At 55.5% G+C, this 19,764-nt stretch overlaps 1 protein-coding gene across 3 annotated transcripts in view; it reads right to left on the bottom strand.

The window, feature by feature from the left end:
- The window catches only part of LOC125232467 (probable ATP-dependent RNA helicase spindle-E), a 39,420-nt gene that overhangs the window by 1,739 nt on the left and 17,917 nt on the right, over positions 1 to 19,764 (bottom strand). Inside the window, exons 20-26 of one of the 3 annotated variants that reach the window (XM_048138147.1) lie at positions 17,203 to 17,328; positions 10,313 to 10,485; positions 9,485 to 9,604; positions 8,893 to 9,015; positions 5,580 to 7,203; positions 1,571 to 1,692; positions 1,190 to 1,414 (exon numbers count right to left, since the gene is read on the bottom strand). In XM_048138147.1, the coding sequence (XP_047994104.1) occupies positions 1,190 to 1,414; positions 1,571 to 1,692; positions 5,580 to 7,203; positions 8,893 to 9,015; positions 9,485 to 9,604; positions 10,313 to 10,485; positions 17,203 to 17,328 (2,513 nt within the window). Of the gene's footprint in view, positions 1 to 1,189; positions 1,415 to 1,570; positions 1,693 to 2,463; positions 7,204 to 8,892; positions 9,016 to 9,484; positions 9,605 to 10,312; positions 10,486 to 17,202; positions 17,329 to 19,764 lie in introns of those variants that run through there. The other 2 variants (XR_007177747.1, XR_007177748.1) reach the window with 2 other exon arrangements.

The following is a 19,764-nucleotide window of genomic DNA, read 5'->3' as shown; positions in this document are numbered from 1 at the left end:
TTACATCTCCGGTGACACTTTGCTGGGACGTCAGTCTTCCGCGACCACGGCCAGTGCAACCTGGCCGAAACGTTGGGAAAAAAGGTAAAAATAATGTTAATTAATCGCACCTTGTGTGACTTTAAATATCTATGGAAAACATGAAAATGGACCAGTTATATTTGCCCCCCTGTCGAAATTTGCCCCACGGTACCTTATGTAATATTACAGTGCCTGTCAAATAGACAGTGGTTCTAGACTTGCGGAACATGCCTCGCACAACTAGCTTACCTGTCGACCAGCAGGCGCAGCTTGTCGACCTCCTGCTTGAGATGGTCGAGTTGCTCTCGCGGTATGGGGCGGAGTTCTTGCGGGGAGTGGAGCGGGTAGGCGGTCGCGCAAGCTGTTAGTTCACTAGCTTACCTGTCGACCAGCAGGCGCAGCTTGTCGACCTCCTGCTTGAGATGATCGAGTTGCTCTCGCGGTATGGGGCGGAGTTCTTGCGGCGAGTGGAGCGGGTAGGCGGTCGCGCTAGCTGTTAGTTCACTAGTTACCTGTCGACCAGCAGGCGCAACTTGTCGACCTCCTGCTTGAGATGGTCGAGCTGCTCTCGCGGTATGGGGCGGAGTTCTTGCGGCGAGTGGAGCGGGTAGGCGGTCGCGCAAGCTGTTAGTTCACTAGTTACCTGTCGACCAGCAGGCGCAGTTTGTCGACCTCCTGCTTGAGATGATCGAGTTGCTCTCGAGGTATGGGGCGGAGTTCTTGCGGCGAGTGGAGCGGGTAGGCGGTCGCGCAAGCTGTTAGTTCACTAGTTACCTGTCGACCAGCAGGCGCAGTTTGTCGACCTCCTGCTTGAGATGATCGAGTTGCTCTCGAGGTATGGGGCGGAGTTCTTGCGGCGAGTGGAGCGGGTAGGCGGTCGCGCTAGCTGTTAGTTCACTAGTTACCTGTCGACCAGCAGGCGCAACTTGTCGACCTCCTGCTTGAGATGGTCGAGCTGCTCTCGCGGTATGGGGCGGAGTTCTTGCGGCGAGTGGAGCGGGTAGGCGGTCGCGCAAGCTGTTAGTTCACTAGTTACCTGTCGACCAGCAGGCGCAGCTTGTCGACCTCCTGCTTGAGATGATCGAGTTGCTCTCGCGGTATGGGGCGGAGTTCTTGCGGCGAGTGGAGCGGGTAGGCGGTCGCGCAAGCTGTTAGTTCACTAGCTTACCTGTCGACCAGCAGGCGCAGCTTGTCGACCTCCTGCTTGAGATGATCGAGCTGCTCTCGCGGTATGGGGCGGAGTTCTTGCGGCGAGTGGAGCGGGTAGGCGGTCGCGCAAGCCGTTAGTTCCGGCGCGGCGATCTCGAGCAGCTCGTCTTCGGGCACAGAGTTCCACTCCCAGGCGTTGGGGATTGCCTCTTGCTCGCGGTGCTTACGACGCTTCTCCATTAGTCTGAGGAGTAAATTACCTTTTAATTAAGAGGATTTAAGTTACATATATATAGATTAGAAACCCGTTTAATAAATTGTTGAGGTATAGCCACAGTCTTGGAAGTTATCCAAATGCATGGAAGAAAGTGTAGATTTGCAGGGACACTTTTGAACTTACTTGAAGAGAATTTCTTTAATAGTAGAGGGCACTTTCTCTCGTGCCTCGTCCTCGATGGCGGGCGTGTCTTGCCCCTCGCGACAGTAGATCGAGTAGTCCATCAGGTAACGGATGTGGTTGATCTACAAATATAAAATGCCATCTGATAATAAAATTTAAATAAATTACAATAGCCGGGTAGTAGAACTATTTGAAACAGCTGACCAAGGGCCGCCATCTTGCCGAGTAAATTTACTCGGGCGAGTCAAACGAGCGTGTCAGCGTGGACCCGACTATTGATTAATAAACAATTTGAATGCCAAAAAAATCAGAAAGCAGCACTCAAGCCGCATCACTTACAGAGTTCCTACCAGATACGCAGAACCGAGAAATTGTATATTATTTAATAAAACATTAATGTACCGGCACTCGACGAGTATTAAGTCGCATTTAGCGCCCAACCGCTCTGAAATATCTGAACATATGTCATAAACGTTCCGTGGTAATCAGTTTCAATGAAATATGTATAATGCGAATACGTTGCTGACAGCCCAGCGCCGCCGAGAAGCAAGCGCAGCACAGCGCCGCGGAGTAGCTGGTCCATGTTTTTTTTCGAAGTTGTCCACCCCCTTTTCTTTTATTTAGAATTTTTTATGTGGTTTCCACTCAGAATCGCGAGCTCTTCATCCAAAAGGTTTTCATACATTTTGTGTGGCGGTAAAGGAATGGAAGGTTCGAAAAAATGTATGAAAATCTTGGGACATTTTTTTTTTCCTATCAGGATCGAAGACCTCGCGATTCTGAATATTAATTGCGTAAAAAATACCCATGTTACAAAAAAAGTGGGGTGGGCAACGTGGCCCAGGTCCGCTGTGAGCAGGCAACGTGCTGAGTGTGGGTGCAGGAGTACGTACGTTGCTGACGTCCTCGGTGTCCAGGTCGGCGTCCACGTTGACGAGCAGGTCGTGCTCGGGGAACAGCGGCGCGCCGTTGGCGGCGGCGCCCAGCCCGCACAGCGCCGCGGAGTAGCTCCGCTGTGAGCAGGCAACGTGCTGAGTGTGGGTGCAGGAGTACGTACGTTGCTGACGTCCTCGGTGTCCAGGTCGGCGTCCACGTTGACGAGCAGGTCGTGCTCGGGGAACAGCGGCGCGCCGTTGGCGGCGGCGCCCAGCCCGCACAGCGCCGCGGAGTAGCTCCGCTGTGAGCAGGCAACGTGCTGAGTGTGGGTGCAGGAGTACGTACGTTGCTGACGTCCTCGGTGTCCAGGTCGGCGTCCACGTTGACGAGCAGGTCGTGCTCGGGGAACAGCGGCGCGCCGTTGGCGGCGGCGCCCAGCCCGCACAGCGCCGCGGAGTAGCTCCGCTGTGAGCAGGCAACGTGCTGAGTGTGGGTGCAGGAGTACGTACGTTGCTGACGTCCTCGGTGTCCAGGTCGGCGTCCACGTTGACGAGCAGGTCGTGCTCGGGGAACAGCGGCGCGCCGTTGGCGGCGGCGCCCAGCCCGCACAGCGCCGCGGAGTAGCTCCGCTGTGAGCAGGCAACGTGCTGAGTGTGGGTGCAGGAGTACGTACGTTGCTGACGTCCTCGGTGTCCAGGTCGGCGTCCACGTTGACGAGCAGGTCGTGCTCGGGGAACAGCGGCGCGCCGTTGGCGGCGGCGCCCAGCCCGCACAGCGCCGCGGAGTAGCTCCGCTGTGAGCAGGCAACGTGCTGAGTGTGGGTGCAGGAGTACGTACGTTGCTGACGTCCTCGGTGTCCAGGTCGGCGTCCACGTTGACGAGCAGGTCGTGCTCGGGGAACAGCGGCGCGCCGTTGGCGGCGGCGCCCAGCCCGCACAGCGCCGCGGAGTAGCTCCGCTGTGAGCAGGCAACGTGCTGAGTGTGGGTGCAGGAGTACGTACGTTGCTGACGTCCTCGGTGTCCAGGTCGGCGTCCACGTTGACGAGCAGGTCGTGCTCGGGGAACAGCGGCGCGCCGTTGGCGGCGGCGCCCAGCCCGCACAGCGCCGCGGAGTAGCTCCGCTGTGAGCAGGCAACGTGCTGAGTGTGGGTGCAGGAGTACGTACGTTGCTGACGTCCTCGGTGTCCAGGTCGGCGTCCACGTTGACGAGCAGGTCGTGCTCGGGGAACAGCGGCGCGCCGTTGGCGGCGGCGCCCAGCCCGCACAGCGCCGCGGAGTAGCTCCGCTGTGAGCAGGCAACGTGCTGAGTGTGGGTGCAGGAGTACGTACGTTGCTGACGTCCTCGGTGTCCAGGTCGGCGTCCACGTTGACGAGCAGGTCGTGCTCGGGGAACAGCGGCGCGCCGTTGGCGGCGGCGCCCAGCCCGCACAGCGCCGCGGAGTAGCTCCGCTGTGAGCAGGCAACGTGCTGAGTGTGGGTGCAGGAGTACGTACGTTGCTGACGTCCTCGGTGTCCAGGTCGGCGTCCACGTTGACGAGCAGGTCGTGCTCGGGGAACAGCGGCGCGCCGTTGGCGGCGGCGCCCAGCCCGCACAGCGCCGCGGAGTAGCTCCGCTGTGAGCAGGCAACGTGCTGAGTGTGGGTGCAGGAGTACGTACGTTGCTGACGTCCTCGGTGTCCAGGTCGGCGTCCACGTTGACGAGCAGGTCGTGCTCGGGGAACAGCGGCGCGCCGTTGGCGGCGGCGCCCAGCCCGCACAGCGCCGCGGAGTAGCTCCGCTGTGAGCAGGCAACGTGCTGAGTGTGGGTGCAGGAGTACGTACGTTGCTGACGTCCTCGGTGTCCAGGTCGGCGTCCACGTTGACGAGCAGGTCGTGCTCGGGGAACAGCGGCGCGCCGTTGGCGGCGGCGCCCAGCCCGCACAGCGCCGCGGAGTAGCTCCGCTGTGAGCAGGCAACGTGCTGAGTGTGGGTGCAGGAGTACGTACGTTGCTGACGTCCTCGGTGTCCAGGTCGGCGTCCACGTTGACGAGCAGGTCGTGCTCGGGGAACAGCGGCGCGCCGTTGGCGGCGGCGCCCAGCCCGCACAGCGCCGCGGAGTAGCTCCGCTGTGAGCAGGCAACGTGCTGAGTGTGGGTGCAGGAGTACGTACGTTGCTGACGTCCTCGGTGTCCAGGTCGGCGTCCACGTTGACGAGCAGGTCGTGCTCGGGGAACAGCGGCGCGCCGTTGGCGGCGGCGCCCAGCCCGCACAGCGCCGCGGAGTAGCTCCGCTGTGAGCAGGCAACGTGCTGAGTGTGGGTGCAGGAGTACGTACGTTGCTGACGTCCTCGGTGTCCAGGTCGGCGTCCACGTTGACGAGCAGGTCGTGCTCGGGGAACAGCGGCGCGCCGTTGGCGGCGGCGCCCAGCCCGCACAGCGCCGCGGAGTAGCTCCGCTGTGAGCAGGCAACGTGCTGAGTGTGGGTGCAGGAGTACGTACGTTGCTGACGTCCTCGGTGTCCAGGTCGGCGTCCACGTTGACGAGCAGGTCGTGCTCGGGGAACAGCGGCGCGCCGTTGGCGGCGGCGCCCAGCCCGCACAGCGCCGCGGAGTAGCTCCGCTGTGAGCAGGCAACGTGCTGAGTGTGGGTGCAGGAGTACGTACGTTGCTGACGTCCTCGGTGTCCAGGTCGGCGTCCACGTTGACGAGCAGGTCGTGCTCGGGGAACAGCGGCGCGCCGTTGGCGGCGGCGCCCAGCCCGCACAGCGCCGCGGAGTAGCTCCGCTGTGAGCAGGCAACGTGCTGAGTGTGGGTGCAGGAGTACGTACGTTGCTGACGTCCTCGGTGTCCAGGTCGGCGTCCACGTTGACGAGCAGGTCGTGCTCGGGGAACAGCGGCGCGCCGTTGGCGGCGGCGCCCAGCCCGCACAGCGCCGCGGAGTAGCTCCGCTGTGAGCAGGCAACGTGCTGAGTGTGGGTGCAGGAGTACGTACGTTGCTGACGTCCTCGGTGTCCAGGTCGGCGTCCACGTTGACGAGCAGGTCGTGCTCGGGGAACAGCGGCGCGCCGTTGGCGGCGGCGCCCAGCCCGCACAGCGCCGCGGAGTAGCTCCGCTGTGAGCAGGCAACGTGCTGAGTGTGGGTGCAGGAGTACGTACGTTGCTGACGTCCTCGGTGTCGAGGTCGGCGTCCACGTTGACGAGCAGGTCGTGCTCGGGGAACAGCGGCGCGCCGTTGGCGGCGGCGCCCAGCCCGCACAGCGCCGCGGAGTAGCTCCGCTGTGAGCAGGCAACGTGCTGAGTGTGGGTGCAGGAGTACGTACGTTGCTGACGTCCTCGGTGTCCAGGTCGGCGTCCACGTTGACGAGCAGGTCGTGCTCGGGGAACAGCGGCGCGCCGTTGGCGGCGGCGCCCAGCCCGCACAGCGCCGCGGAGTAGCTCCGCTGTGAGCAGGCAACGTGCTGAGTGTGGGTGCAGGAGTACGTACGTTGCTGACGTCCTCGGTGTCCAGGTCGGCGTCCACGTTGACGAGCAGGTCGTGCTCGGGGAACAGCGGCGCGCCGTTGGCGGCGGCGCCCAGCCCGCACAGCGCCGCGGAGTAGCTCCGCTGTGAGCAGGCAACGTGCTGAGTGTGGGTGCAGGAGTACGTACGTTGCTGACGTCCTCGGTGTCCAGGTCGGCGTCCACGTTGACGAGCAGGTCGTGCTCGGGGAACAGCGGCGCGCCGTTGGCGGCGGCGCCCAGCCCGCACAGCGCCGCGGAGTAGCTCCGCTGTGAGCAGGCAACGTGCTGAGTGTGGGTGCAGGAGTACGTACGTTGCTGACGTCCTCGGTGTCCAGGTCGGCGTCCACGTTGACGAGCAGGTCGTGCTCGGGGAACAGCGGCGCGCCGTTGGCGGCGGCGCCCAGCCCGCACAGCGCCGCGGAGTAGCTCCGCTGTGAGCAGGCAACGTGCTGAGTGTGGGTGCAGGAGTACGTACGTTGCTGACGTCCTCGGTGTCCAGGTCGGCGTCCACGTTGACGAGCAGGTCGTGCTCGGGGAACAGCGGCGCGCCGTTGGCGGCGGCGCCCAGCCCGCACAGCGCCGCGGAGTAGCTCCGCTGTGAGCAGGCAACGTGCTGAGTGTGGGTGCAGGAGTACGTACGTTGCTGACGTCCTCGGTGTCCAGGTCGGCGTCCACGTTGACGAGCAGGTCGTGCTCGGGGAACAGCGGCGCGCCGTTGGCGGCGGCGCCCAGCCCGCACAGCGCCGCGGAGTAGCTCCGCTGTGAGCAGGCAACGTGCTGAGTGTGGGTGCAGGAGTACGTACGTTGCTGACGTCCTCGGTGTCCAGGTCGGCGTCCACGTTGACGAGCAGGTCGTGCTCGGGGAACAGCGGCGCGCCGTTGGCGGCGGCGCCCAGCCCGCACAGCGCCGCGGAGTAGCTCCGCTGTGAGCAGGCAACGTGCTGAGTGTGGGTGCAGGAGTACGTACGTTGCTGACGTCCTCGGTGTCCAGGTCGGCGTCCACGTTGACGAGCAGGTCGTGCTCGGGGAACAGCGGCGCGCCGTTGGCGGCGGCGCCCAGCCCGCACAGCGCCGCGGAGTAGCTCCGCTGTGAGCAGGCAACGTGCTGAGTGTGGGTGCAGGAGTACGTACGTTGCTGACGTCCTCGGTGTCCAGGTCGGCGTCCACGTTGACGAGCAGGTCGTGCTCGGGGAACAGCGGCGCGCCGTTGGCGGCGGCGCCCAGCCCGCACAGCGCCGCCGAGTAGCGCGCGCCGCACTGCCCGCGGCGGAGCTCCGCCCTTACCAAACAAATACATTAAACAAATTATAGTAAACAGAGTAAACAGTGTTGTCCGTTTTATTACCAATCATGTGTCGCCATTGTCGGATGGAAAAGACATAGACGCGTTTCTATTTCATAAGCATATTTAGAAAATAGTAATAGATTTTTGTCTACTGAGATGTTTACGTAAATTTCAATTATTTAGAGCTAATAGGAGAATTGTTGTTTTAGATGATTCATAGAAAATATGTGAGTGTGCTAGGAAAAACGCCCCACTTTGTCGATTGCTATAAAGCCACTTTGTCAGTTTATTCAGATACAAGTAAACCTCGCCTTATTGGTAACCGACAAAGTGGGAAGTTTTACTAAACACACTCACACACATATTGTAAAATAGGTATATTCAGTATATCATCTCGTACCTTTTTTATGTCACTCAAAAAACTCCGTGGTAACGCGGTACTCGATTGAAGCGCTCTCTGACATTAAGACACGTAGTTTTGCCAAAGCTTCAGCCAAATGCTCGCGCGATACCCTTGCACTTGCCGTGGTTGAGAGGTTTTTTTCAAGAGGCTGGCCTGTTGAAGGGAGCAGGAGAGACTCACGTGGGACAGAAGAGGAGCGCGATGATGGCGGGCAGGCCCGGCACGTTGGACATGAGGGTTGTGTGCCGCAGGGCCAGCTTGTTGTCTCGCTCCGGCCTGTTAGATGGGAGCACGAGAGACTCACGTGGGACAGAAGAGGAGCGCGATGATGGCGGGCATGCCCGGCACGTTGGGCAAGAGGGTTGTGTGGCGAAGGGTCAGCTTGTTGTCTCGCTCCGGCCTGTTAGAGGGTGCAGGAGAGACTCACGTGGGACAGAAGAGGAGCGCGATGATGGCGGGCAGGCCCGGCACGTTGGACATGAGGGTTGTGTGCCGCAGGGCCAGCTTGTTGTCTCGCTCCAGAGGGAGCAGGAGGGACTCACGTGGGACAGAAGAGGAGCGCGATGATGGCGGGCATGCCCGGCACATTGGGCATGAGGGTTGTGTGGCGAAGGGTCAGCTTGTTGTCTCGCTCCGGCCTGTTAGAGGGAGCACGAGAGACTCACGTGGGACAGAAAAGGAGAGCGATGATGGCGGGCAGGCCCGGCACGTTGGGGATGAGGGTTGTGTGGCGAAGGGTCAGCTTGTTGTCTCGCTCCGGCCTGTTAGAGGGAGCAGGAGAGACTCACGTGGGACAGAAGAGGAGCGCGATGATGGCGGGCAGGCCCGGCACGTTGGGCATGAGGGTTGTGTGGCGAAGGGTCAGCTTGTTGTCTCGCTCCGGCCTGTTAGAGGGAGCACGAGAGACTCACGTGGGACAGAAGAGGAGCGCGATGATGGCGGACAGGCCCGGCACGTTGGGCATGAGGGTTGTGTGGCGAAGGGTCAGCTTGTTGTCTTGCTCCGGCCTGTTAGAGGGAGCAGGAGAGACTCACGTGGGACAGAAAAGGAGAGCGATGATGGCGGGCAGGCCCGGCACGTTGGGCATGAGGGTTGTGTGGCGAAGGGTCAGCTTGTTGTCTCGCTCCGGCCTGTTAGAGGGAGCACGAGAGACTCACGTGGGACAGAAGAGGAGCGCGATGATGGCGGGCATGCCCGGCACGTTGGGCATGAGAGTTGTGTGGCGAAGGGTCAGCTTGTTGTCTCGCTCCGGCCTGTTAGAGGGAGCAGGAGAGACTCACGTGGGACAGAAAAGGAGAGCGATGATGGCGGGCAGGCCCGGCACGTTGGGCATGAGGGTCGTGTGGCGAAGGGTCAGCTTGTTGCTGTGCTCGCTCTGGCCCACGTCACCGGCTATCAGCAACCTGCCAACAAAAAAAATATTAACGACCACGCTGGGAGTGAAAGATAGTCATCTTGCCTCACTTGTCTGATAAAGTTGGCGGTTCTGGGCTGTGGTTCTGGGTTCGAATACAGACATTTGTTTCCGTCTGATTGTTTGGTTTGGTGTTTTCTATATTTTAGTGTTTCGTCTGTGGCTTGCGCCGAATCAAGTGTCAGTCATTGCGCAATTTTAAAATATTTTATTACAGATGTAGTGCGAAAAGATTTGCCTTCGTATTGTTACGGAAACGTACGAACGTGTCATGCTATTTCAGTCAGTCTCAGTACAAGATATACTGACATTGACTAAACTAGCATGACAAATACGAATGTTTCCGGTAAAATACGAAGGAAATCCTTTTCGCAGTACACAGTTATGGAAATCCGCATTATGAAGGGTTTTCTATAGTATTCATAGTCATAGCACAACATTTGATTAATGTGCAATACCTTTCGTAGAGTCGCTGGGGCTCCGTGTCGAGAAGCACGGAGTTGATGGAGCTCGACTCGATCTGTACTTGCGTCTCGCGGCTGCCGTACATCAGGTTATGGACCTTTCCCTCCAAGGGACTGGAAAAAGAAACAACCGTTAGTTGTTTTGGTTCATATTTGAAAGCTATATGCCTATTTAGCGAAACTAATATACTGAGCTGGGCGCATAGCCGAACGCTCACGAAACGAAACGCTCGTAGATATCTATCTCTATCGATCGTGCGTATTGGCGCGACAGAGCCAGACTACCTTTCGCGGCATTTCGTTTCCGTTTCGCGTCGCAGAAATGTCATTCGGCTACGGCACCTGGTCTTACTGGGCTTTACTGTGGGACTAATTAAAAAAAATGCTGTTTCATGTGTTGTGACGGATTAGGTGTCACATAACATAACAGAGCTTATTTTCTTCGCAATTTCAGGGCTCTATAGTAAAGAAGCTCTACAACAACAATGTACATATATGCGACTGTTTGTTTCTTATTAAAAAAAAAACGGACATATATAAGGGCGAGTCCAACTTCTTGGAGTCGGTATGTACCTGAACACGATCTTGCCATTTAATTCTAAGTACGACCAAGGGCAGCTTTATTGCGCACAGTGCGACCGAATATTTAAAACGAAGTTCGGTTTTGCGAGCCATATACGTGCTCATCAGAGAAAGTTGTAAAGGTCGCCGTTGTCGGATACGACATGGAGGACTATATATGTACCTGAAGGGCCCTTTGAAGCAGTTGTCGGTGTAACTAGTGCCTAAAGTCAGGCGAGTCCATCTGCAAAGTCAGCATACCTGAAGGGCCCCTTGAGGCAGCAGTCGGTGTAGCAGTGGCGCGCGTCGGGCGAGTCCACCTCGCGCAACTCGTGGAAGGCGAGCTGCATTTGCTCGCGGTTGTAGGCGGCGATCTGCGTCATGCTGAGCTCGCAGTTGAGAGCGGTCGCTGATTGACGCAAGTCGTGGTTCAACTGTGTATAATCATAGCTTTTTGATACTGTTTCAAACGATCACGTCATGTAATAGGCGAGGCGACTAAAAAAAATTAGTCCGTCAGTTAGATTATCAAAGAATTTTAGACACGTATTTTTTCTTTTTTCTCGAAACGAAAAATGACGACGGAAGTGCGTTGAAGTTTCGCATGACGTCACGCCTAGGTACAATTTTTACTTAGAAGTGACGTCACAAGCTCCCACTCCGGAACTTTGATGCTTTATATCTTTGTATTTTTTAATTAAATAGAAAAAGCGAAAAATATGTGTTCAGTATTTTTGGACGATCTAACTGACGGACTAAACAGAATGCCATCTTTTTTATGTAGTCGCCATAAGCAGAAATAACAATTTGTGCTTTAATAAGAGACTTATTTGACCTAATAACAAATATTCAGCAACTTTTAAAACCACTCGGTAGAAACCAGAGTCGAAAGTATCAAGCGGCATCGGGAAGGTAGTCGGCATTCGCGAAACTGCAGGACACCATCGCGAGCGCAGACTTCTGGCCGAAGGGTGTAATCTTTCAACGGTTCCGGGGCAACCTGCCGAATTCTACGCCGGGACAGACGACGCAACGAAGCCTCGGAGTTAAGCCGAGTCCGCTGCAACGTGTTTTTGTGTTTTTCTAACACCTAACATGTTTTTCTAACATAGAAGGGGCGTGGCTTAAGCATTTTTGTTAGCAAAATCAGTCAAACATGTTTGCCGCGACAAATGGATAACATGTTAGGTGTTAGAAAACACAAAAACACGTTGCAGCGGACCCGGCTTTACGTTGTCACCTAAATCTAGTTAATTTGTGATGTGTTTATTTTTTCTTATTTTTGTATTTTTATGCTTTTACGTATTTTTAGTTTCACAGTGCTTTGGTTTTTACTGTCAGCATGTAACGTTTTTAAAATAAATAAATATATAAAATAATATAAAAATTTTACCTTCCAATAAAATTGTTATTATTTTGCCTGGTATATCCGAGGTCTTATATATAGAGAGCACGTCGTAGACGTCGCATCGGACCGATAGATGGCGCCATCGTTCGTTGCAAGTCGCTCCGGCGTCACACCGCCGCAATGTTGGTAGTCCCGTTTTCCCCACCTGCAACATAAGGCTCCTACGCGCCCCCACCCGCCACCAGCCACCCTCATTGTTGAGGAGAAGTGCCGACGGTATATTAAGCCTACCAGGAAGGCATCACTCAGACCTCGGATATACCAGGCAAAATAATAACAATTTTATTGGAAGGTAAAATTTTTATATTATTTGTGCCGTTTGTATATCCGAGGTCTTATATAGAGACCTGTTTATTATCTCCTGGTGGCGAGTCAGCTGGCGCGCAAGCCTTTGGTAGCCCTATTGGCATAGCATAGAAGAATAAGTGAATCGGTTGTTGAACCGATTTGACAGATGTATCAGTCGAAATCGCCTTCGATCCGCGAATATCTCGGTGCCAGAAACGCCTAAAGAGATTTTCGTGATGACGTTTAGCTTTAGTCAGCGAATAGTTAGAGAAATGACATTATTATACATTGTAGGCGAGGCTGACTTGAACAAGATACAAAAACCTTAGATACACTTTTATTATTAACAGACACGTTATTTTATCAGGTTATTATAAACCCAATTTCAGACACAAAGTGTGGAAATTAACTGTAAAAGTAGTGTAACTATCTGTACTGTAGCAGGGTAACGTAATTGATACTGCTTTTGTCAACCCTTTGTAAAAATTATCTAAATCAATATTAGCTTTGATATGACTATTTAAAGTCCAACGTCTTACGTCCATATCAAACACAGAAAAAGGTCATCACTCACGCGCCCGAGGGCTATTTGTTACGATACTGGTATTTTCGATCAGACTATTTCGCGTCAAGCGAGCGCGGTTACAAGCGAGACTCCTGAACTCTGAACTCTTTTTAGTGAGGGCATTTGAGGATACTGATCGCTCGGTAAAACTAGCCTAGAAGATGAAAAGTACGAGCGCTGTCGATTGCTACTACACTGGACGGAGGTATCAGTCGATTTCTTCAAGTCAGTCATTGACTCTTAGGGTAATCCATTACCTAATCCAAAACCCGATGCGACGTATTTCTACTTCGTGCAATGAAGGTCGACAGTGTAGACTGAGAGGTGACGTCCGTGTCGCATCGCTGGTGGTTGCTGAACACGTCGTGGTAGCAGGTCAAGGAGTGAATTAAAACACCGCCACACATGCGCGCTTTGAGAGCGTAGGCGGAGCGCAATAATGGCGGTGCACCGCACAAACGCTGGCGTTGCGCCCAGTGGGCACTAGCGGGAAATAACGAGCGCGGATTGCGAGCGCAACGCGCGCGGGACGCGAGCGGAATGCGCGCGCATTCAGCGCGCTGATAGCGTAGCGTTAGCGAAGCGGAATGCGCTTTATGTGTGGCGGAGGCTTAATACGTACCGTTGTACGGCGTAATGCAGGGCTCTCGCAGACGAAGAGGTACGATGACGGGCGAAGCAGAAGAAGGCGAGGTCACCGAAGGTCACTTACTTGGCTCCCAGGGGGTGCATACTGACCTCGTACGACAGTCTGTTGGAGTCAGCAGTTACTGTCGTAGTTACTCGTAACAGAAGAGATGTAGTCCTGCCATCGTACAGCATAACATAACATACAACCGAACTGTGCATAGCATATAGTGCTATGCGAACCTTAATCCGGCTGCATGTCACTTCAGTCGCCAGCGCCACCGCCTGTTGAAGATTATTTTCCATCGGAAGAGCTTTACTTTGTACAATATTCCGATTATTGAAGGTCTTATCGGGCTGCAAATGCAAGCAAAACAGGAGCGATTGGCCTACAGCTATCGGCAGCTGTACGAGGTAATGCTGGAAACTGCAGCGGTGCAACCTTCCTCTGTAGACTACGAAAGTTGTGAAATTGATGAAATCAGGTTCTACGATCGAATCAAGCACTATATTAATTCAGTATAGTCGAGCCAGATGATAACTACTGAAGTCCTCCTGAGTTCCTGGCCCCTTTCGCTTTGAGCTGGAATCTCAAGTTCACTAAGGCGAAGCGGGTTTATTTTTCCCAATTTGTTTATTAGAGGCTCGGCGAATAAGTTAATCTCTCGAATGGACAGGAAGCGCCACAAGCCTCCGGGAAATCGTCGTGTACTTGGAACCCCCGCGGCCAGATTACCGATCGGTTTTGGTGTCCGCCCGGTAAACAGACGCACGCTCAGGATGCAGCACGCTGGCTCGAATTCAGATCTGGACATTCTGAAAGAGTTTTTTTTTTTTTAATTCCGCAAACCTTTACGATGTCTTTGACCTACACAATGAGCGACGTACAGGAATCACAGGGTCGTCTCGCGAGGCGCCTCTCCGATTAGATAGCTCGCGAACATCTTCAGGACACCCTCGCAGCAGTGCGGCTCCTCGTCCGGTTATTGACGTCTTACCTCGTTCAACTATGGGTGGCCAAGCCACGTTAGGACGTAGCATCTTTAGAATTTATCTGTTCTCACTTCGGCGACGGAGGAGTCATTGGTCAAAATAGAGTGTAAATACTGTCGAAGTACTTCACGGGAACTGGAAAGAGAAGAGTGGATACCATAGTGTACGGATGTCAGCTGATAGCGGCGCCCGGCGTCACATTGGAGGGCAGTATCAGCCTGGTTAGCAACAGAGTCTGCAACGATACCGTAGCAGACGGAGCCCGGATATGGTCGTGGCACCATTGTAGGGGAAGACAGTGCTCGCGGTGAGCGTGACATCTTAGGCGCGACGGACGTTATCAGCGTGGCGGCTAGCAGTACCAAGGGACCACATCAGCAATCTTACCAGCTTGTCACTGCAGCAGACGATGTTACGTTCGGCGGTGAGATTGAGACGGCCGTCGTCAGCTCGAAAGGCGTCTTCGATGCCCCTGTCGCGTCACGCAGTATCGTGTTCGGTGGCCCTCTCGAGGTCGCCGCCGTCAGCGCGGGAGGCACCGGCGCCAGCATGACAGTCAGCTACATCGGTGAACAGCATCAACAGAGTTCGCGGCGTCGTCACGGCAGACGCGGCAGGAAAATTAGCGACGCCTTCGCGGCAGCCGCAGTATTGCGCTCGGTGGCGCGATGAAGGTCGCCGCGTCTGCAATCTTACCTCGTGCGATCGAGGCGACATCAAGGCACCAGCATCAGCGTGTCGGCCGACGACACCGGTGGAAAACTTCAAGTAGCTTGCGGCGATGTCACGGCAGACGCGGCAGAAGGATTGCGACGCCTGTGCAGCGGTTAACAGTATTACGCTCCGCATCACCACTGAGGCTTGTCACGGCAGACGAACGCTCTGCATCACCATCGAGGCGCCAGCATAAGCGTGGCGGCCAGCGATACTGGTGGACAGCTTCAGCAGGGTCGCGGCGTTTTCACGGCAGATGAGCGCGCTGCATCACCATCGAGGCGCCAGCATAAGTGTGGCGGCCAGCGATACTGGTGGACAGCTTCAACAGGATCGCGGCGTTGTCACGGCAGATGAGCTCGCTGCATCACCATCGAGGCGCCAGCATAAGCGTGGCGGCCAGCGATACTGGTGGGCAGCAGCAGGATCGCGGCGTTGTCAGGGCTGACGAACGCTCTGCATCACCATCGAGGCGCCAGCATAAGCGTGGCGGCCAGCGATATTGGTGGACAGCTTCAGCAGGCTCGCGGCGTTGTCAAGGCAGACGCACGCTCTGCATCACCATCGAGGCGCCAGCATAAGCGTGGCGGCCAGCGATACTGGTGGACAGCTTCAGCAGGATCGCGGCGTTGTCATGGCAGACGAACGCTCTGCATAACCATCGAGGCGCCAGCATAAGCGTGGCGGCCAGCGATATTGGTGGACAGCTTCAGCAGGCTCTCGGCGTTGTCAAGGCAGACGCACGCTCTGCATCACCATCGAGGCGCCAGCATAAGCGTGGCGGCCAGCGATACTGGTGGACAGCTTCAGCAGGATCGCGGCGTTGTCACGGCAGACGAACGCTCTGCATCACCATCGAGGCGCCAGCATAAGCGTGGCGGCCAGCGATATTGGTGGACAGCTTCAACAGGATCGCGGCGTTGTCACGGCAGACGAACGCTCTGCATCACCATCGAGGCGCCAGCATAAGCGTGGCGGCCAGCGATATTGGTGGACAGCTTCAGCAGGCTCGCCGCGTTGTGGCGGGGGCAGGTGGCCGCGCTGGTAGCCTGCATATTGACGACAGATCACTAACGGCGCGGCGCTCGCGTCGGGGCAGCAGCAGACATACTTACAGCGTCGCACGCGACGCCTATGTGGCGGCCACAACGTTGTTCGGCGGCACCGCAGAGATGGCCATCGTTAACGAGGAGGCAACTTCTACGCAACTTCGGCGGCGCCGACGCGGCGGACAACACTGCCGCGGTCAGTGGCGCTATCGCAGCGCTACAGTAAGTTTCGGCGCCGACACGTGTCCGCCGTCCTCCGCACCGAATCGGAAACCGAACATGTTCTTTCTAAAATAATATGAAGCTGCTCACCCATTCGTCGGAGAAATTCAAACCTCCTTGGAGCGCGGTATTCCTCCACCGCGCCCTCCGCCGCCGCCGCCGCAGCCCGCAGGTCGCGCAGCCCGCGGTCGCGAAGCACGTGGTCCCCGGAGCACGTGGTCCCCGGCGGAGCAACTTACCTACGTTACCGCTTATATTCTCGCGCGAAACTTTTAATACGCGGATAACACTTCCTACTTTAGTCTCGGAAATGCGAATTTTAAAAGAAAACTGATTAACGGTAACGATTTTTGCAGCATGGAACTTTCTTACAAAAAAAGTGGGTAGAATCATAAAGCACCGCTCGTTCATTTCTATCGTGAGAACCCCGAAAGACGAATAATGATCGCTAGCGAGGCATAATATATCTCATTATTCAAGACGAACGAGCGTAAATTAAAAGGGAAGAAAGAATTGACGGATGAAATTGAAAAATTTCATAATTCCGAAATGTTATAAGCCACTTTTTAAATAAAAACACGAATAACTCTGGTTTGACCAGAAGTAACAAGGAAATAGAAACTAAAAGATTAATTTCGAGACACCATGCTGTAAAAATGTTCGAACGGAATACGCGACAACCGGTCACTTCGGCGTTCGACGAAACAATGTGGGTGGCTGGTGGCGGGTGGGGGCGCGTAGGAGCCTTATGTTGCAGGTGGGGAAAACGGGACTACCAACATTGCGGCGGTGTGACGCCGGAGCGACTTGCAACGAACGATGGCGCCATCTATCGGTCCGATGCGACGTCTACGACGTGCTCTCTATATATAAGACCTCGGATATACAAACGGCACAAATAATATACATAAATGATGAGAGAGCGCTGGTGGCCTAGCGGTAAGAGCGTGCGACTTTCAATCTGGAGGTCGCGGGTTCGAACCCCGGCTCGTACCAATGAGTTTTTCGGAACTTATGTGCGAAATGTCATTTGATATTTGCCAGTCGCTTTTCGGTGAAGGAAAACATCGTGAGGAAACCGGACTAATTCCAGTAAAGTCTAGTTTACCCTTCGGGTTGGAAGGTCAGATGGCTGTATCTTTATCCCGGCATTTTGCCACGGCTCATGGGAGCCACTCAAGGAGGATGATGATTGGGATCAGAAGTCGCTCGAAGGCCTAGAGCATAACATACTGTTCCTGTATAATCTGTGGTCGAGATTGAAGCGTCCTGTTCGTCAACTGACCTTGGACTCGTAGCTCTCTTCGCAGGGGATGGCGAACCTGGCCTTCACGAGCTCCTTGTTGAGGCTCTCGTTGCCACCCTTGGACAGCAGCTCGATCGACACCACTCCGTGCGCCACTGAGTATATCTGTTCAAACAAATATTTATAGCTGGATTAAATTTATAGCTAGGCTAGCTTTTTCCCGCGGCTTCGAAAGAGACAAAAAGTAGCCTATGTCACTCTCCATCTCTTCAACTATCTCCACTTAAATAATCACGGCAATTTGTCGTTCCGTTTTGCCGTGAAAGACGGACAAACAAACAGACACACACACTTTTCCATTTATATTATTAGTATATGGATTTAAATACATCAAATAAGCACAAGCATATAAGAAACCTTTCGAGCATTTTGACAGGAGCGCAGATCGTAAATAAATGAAAACGCAGAAAATGTTATGTTGCGTTTCCCTGAAAATTACAAAAAGGTATGTCAAGTGACCAAACCGAGAAAGTTGCCAAAATTATACTATACTATATGAAACTGAATCAAATCCGCCGCCACACTGTCATGTGAAGAACGCCCTCTTGATAGTCGGATCCCTCCTCATTCTGTCTGTTACCAAACCAGGGAAGCCTGTGGATTTTACTATAGCGGCGTGCGAGTCTAGTAGAGCCGATGCTAGTTCAGCCAGAGGGTAAAACAAGTATCACTTACCTTGCCTATGAGGCGCGCTTCTGCATAAACCGATCAAACATGGCTACAGCGAGGTCCGACCAGGACGCCTGCGAGTCTAGTAGAGCCGGTGGTAGCTCAGCCAGAGGTAGTGAACCTGGTGGAACAAGTATCACTCACCTTGCCTATGAGGCGCGGCTGGTGCATAAACCGCTCGCACATGTTCAGCGCGCGGTCCGACCAGGCCGCGTGCGAGTCGAGTAGAGCCGGTGGTAGCTCAGCCAGAGGTAGTGAACCTGGTGGAACAAGTATCACTCACCTTGCCTATGAGGCGCGGCTGGTGCACAAACCGTTCGAACATGTTCAGCGCGCGGTCCGACCAGGCCACGTGCGAGTCTAGTAGAGCCGGTGTTAGCTCAGCCAGAGGTAGTGAACCTGTGGAACAAGTATCACTCACCTTGCCTATGAGGCGCGGCTGCTGCATAAACCGTTCAAACATGTTCAGCGCGCGGTCCGACCAGGCCGCGTGCGAGTCTAGTAGAGCCGGTGTTAGCTCAGCCAGAGGTAGTGAACCTGTGGAACAAGTATCACTCACCTTGCCTATGAGGCGCGGCTGCTGCATAAACCGTTCAAACATGTTCAGCGCGCGGGCCGATCAGGCCGCGTGCGAGTCTAGTAGAGCCGGTGGTAGCTCAGCCAGAGGTAGTGAACCTGGTGGAACAAGTATCACTCACCTTGCCTATGAGGCGCGGCTGCTGCATAAACCGCTCGAACATGGACAGCGCGCAGTCCGACCAGGCCGCGTGCGAGTCTAGTAGAGCCGGTGGTAGCTCAGCCAGAGGTAGTGAACCTGGTGGAACAAGTATCACTCACCTTGCCTATGAGGCGCGGCTGGTGCACAAACCGTTCGAACATGTTCAGCGCGCGGTCCGACCAGGCCACGTGCGAGTCTAGTAGAGCCGGTGTTAGCTCAGCCAGAGGTAGTGAACCTGGTGGAACAAGTATCACTCACCTTGCCTATGAGGCGCGGCTGGTGCACAAACCGTTCGAACATGTTCAGCGCGCGGTCCGACCAGGCCACGTGCGAGTCTAGTAGAGCCGGTGTTAGCTCAGCCAGAGGTAGTGAACCTGTGGAACAAGTATCACTCACCTTGCCTATGAGGCGCGGCTGCTGCATAAACCGTTCGAACATGTTCAGCGCGCGGTCCGACCAGGCCGCGTGCGAGTCTAGTAGAGCCGGTGTTAGCTCAGCCAGAGGTAGTGAACCTGTGGAACAAGTATCACTCACCTTGCCTATGAGGCGCGGCTGCTGCATAAACCGTTCAAACATGTTCAGCGCGCGGGCCGATCAGGCCGCGTGCGAGTCTAGTAGAGCCGGTGGTAGCTCAGCCAGAGGTAGTGAACCTGGTGGAACAAGTATCACTCACCTTGCCTATGAGGCGCGGCTGCTGCATAAACCGTTCAAACATGTTCAGCGCGCGGTCCGATCAGGCCGCGTGCGAGTCTAGTAGAGCCGGTGGTAGCTCAGCCAGAGGTAGTGAACCTGGTGGAACAAGTATCACTCACCTTGCCTATGAGGCGCGGCTGCTGCATAAACCGCTCGAACATGGACAGCGCGCAGTCCGACCAGGCCGCGTGCGAGTCTAGTAGAGCCGGTGGTAGCTCAGCCAGAGGTAGTGAACCTGGTGGAACAAGTATCACTCACCTTGCCTATGAGGCGCGGCTGGTGCACAAACCGTTCGAACATGTTCAGCGCGCGGTCCGACCAGGCCACGTGCGAGTCTAGTAGAGCCGGTGTTAGCTCAGCCAGAGGTAGTGAACCTGTGGAACAAGTATCACTCACCTTGCCTATGAGGCGCGGCTGCTGCATAAACCGTTCAAACATGTTCAGCGCGCGGTCCAACCAGG

Source organism: Leguminivora glycinivorella, chromosome 13, assembly GCF_023078275.1.
Source record: "Leguminivora glycinivorella isolate SPB_JAAS2020 chromosome 13, LegGlyc_1.1, whole genome shotgun sequence".
Lineage (NCBI taxonomy): Eukaryota > Metazoa > Arthropoda > Insecta > Lepidoptera > Tortricidae > Leguminivora > Leguminivora glycinivorella.
The sequence above is the reverse complement of the archived record's forward strand: the minus strand, read 5'-3'. Positions and strand labels throughout refer to the sequence as shown.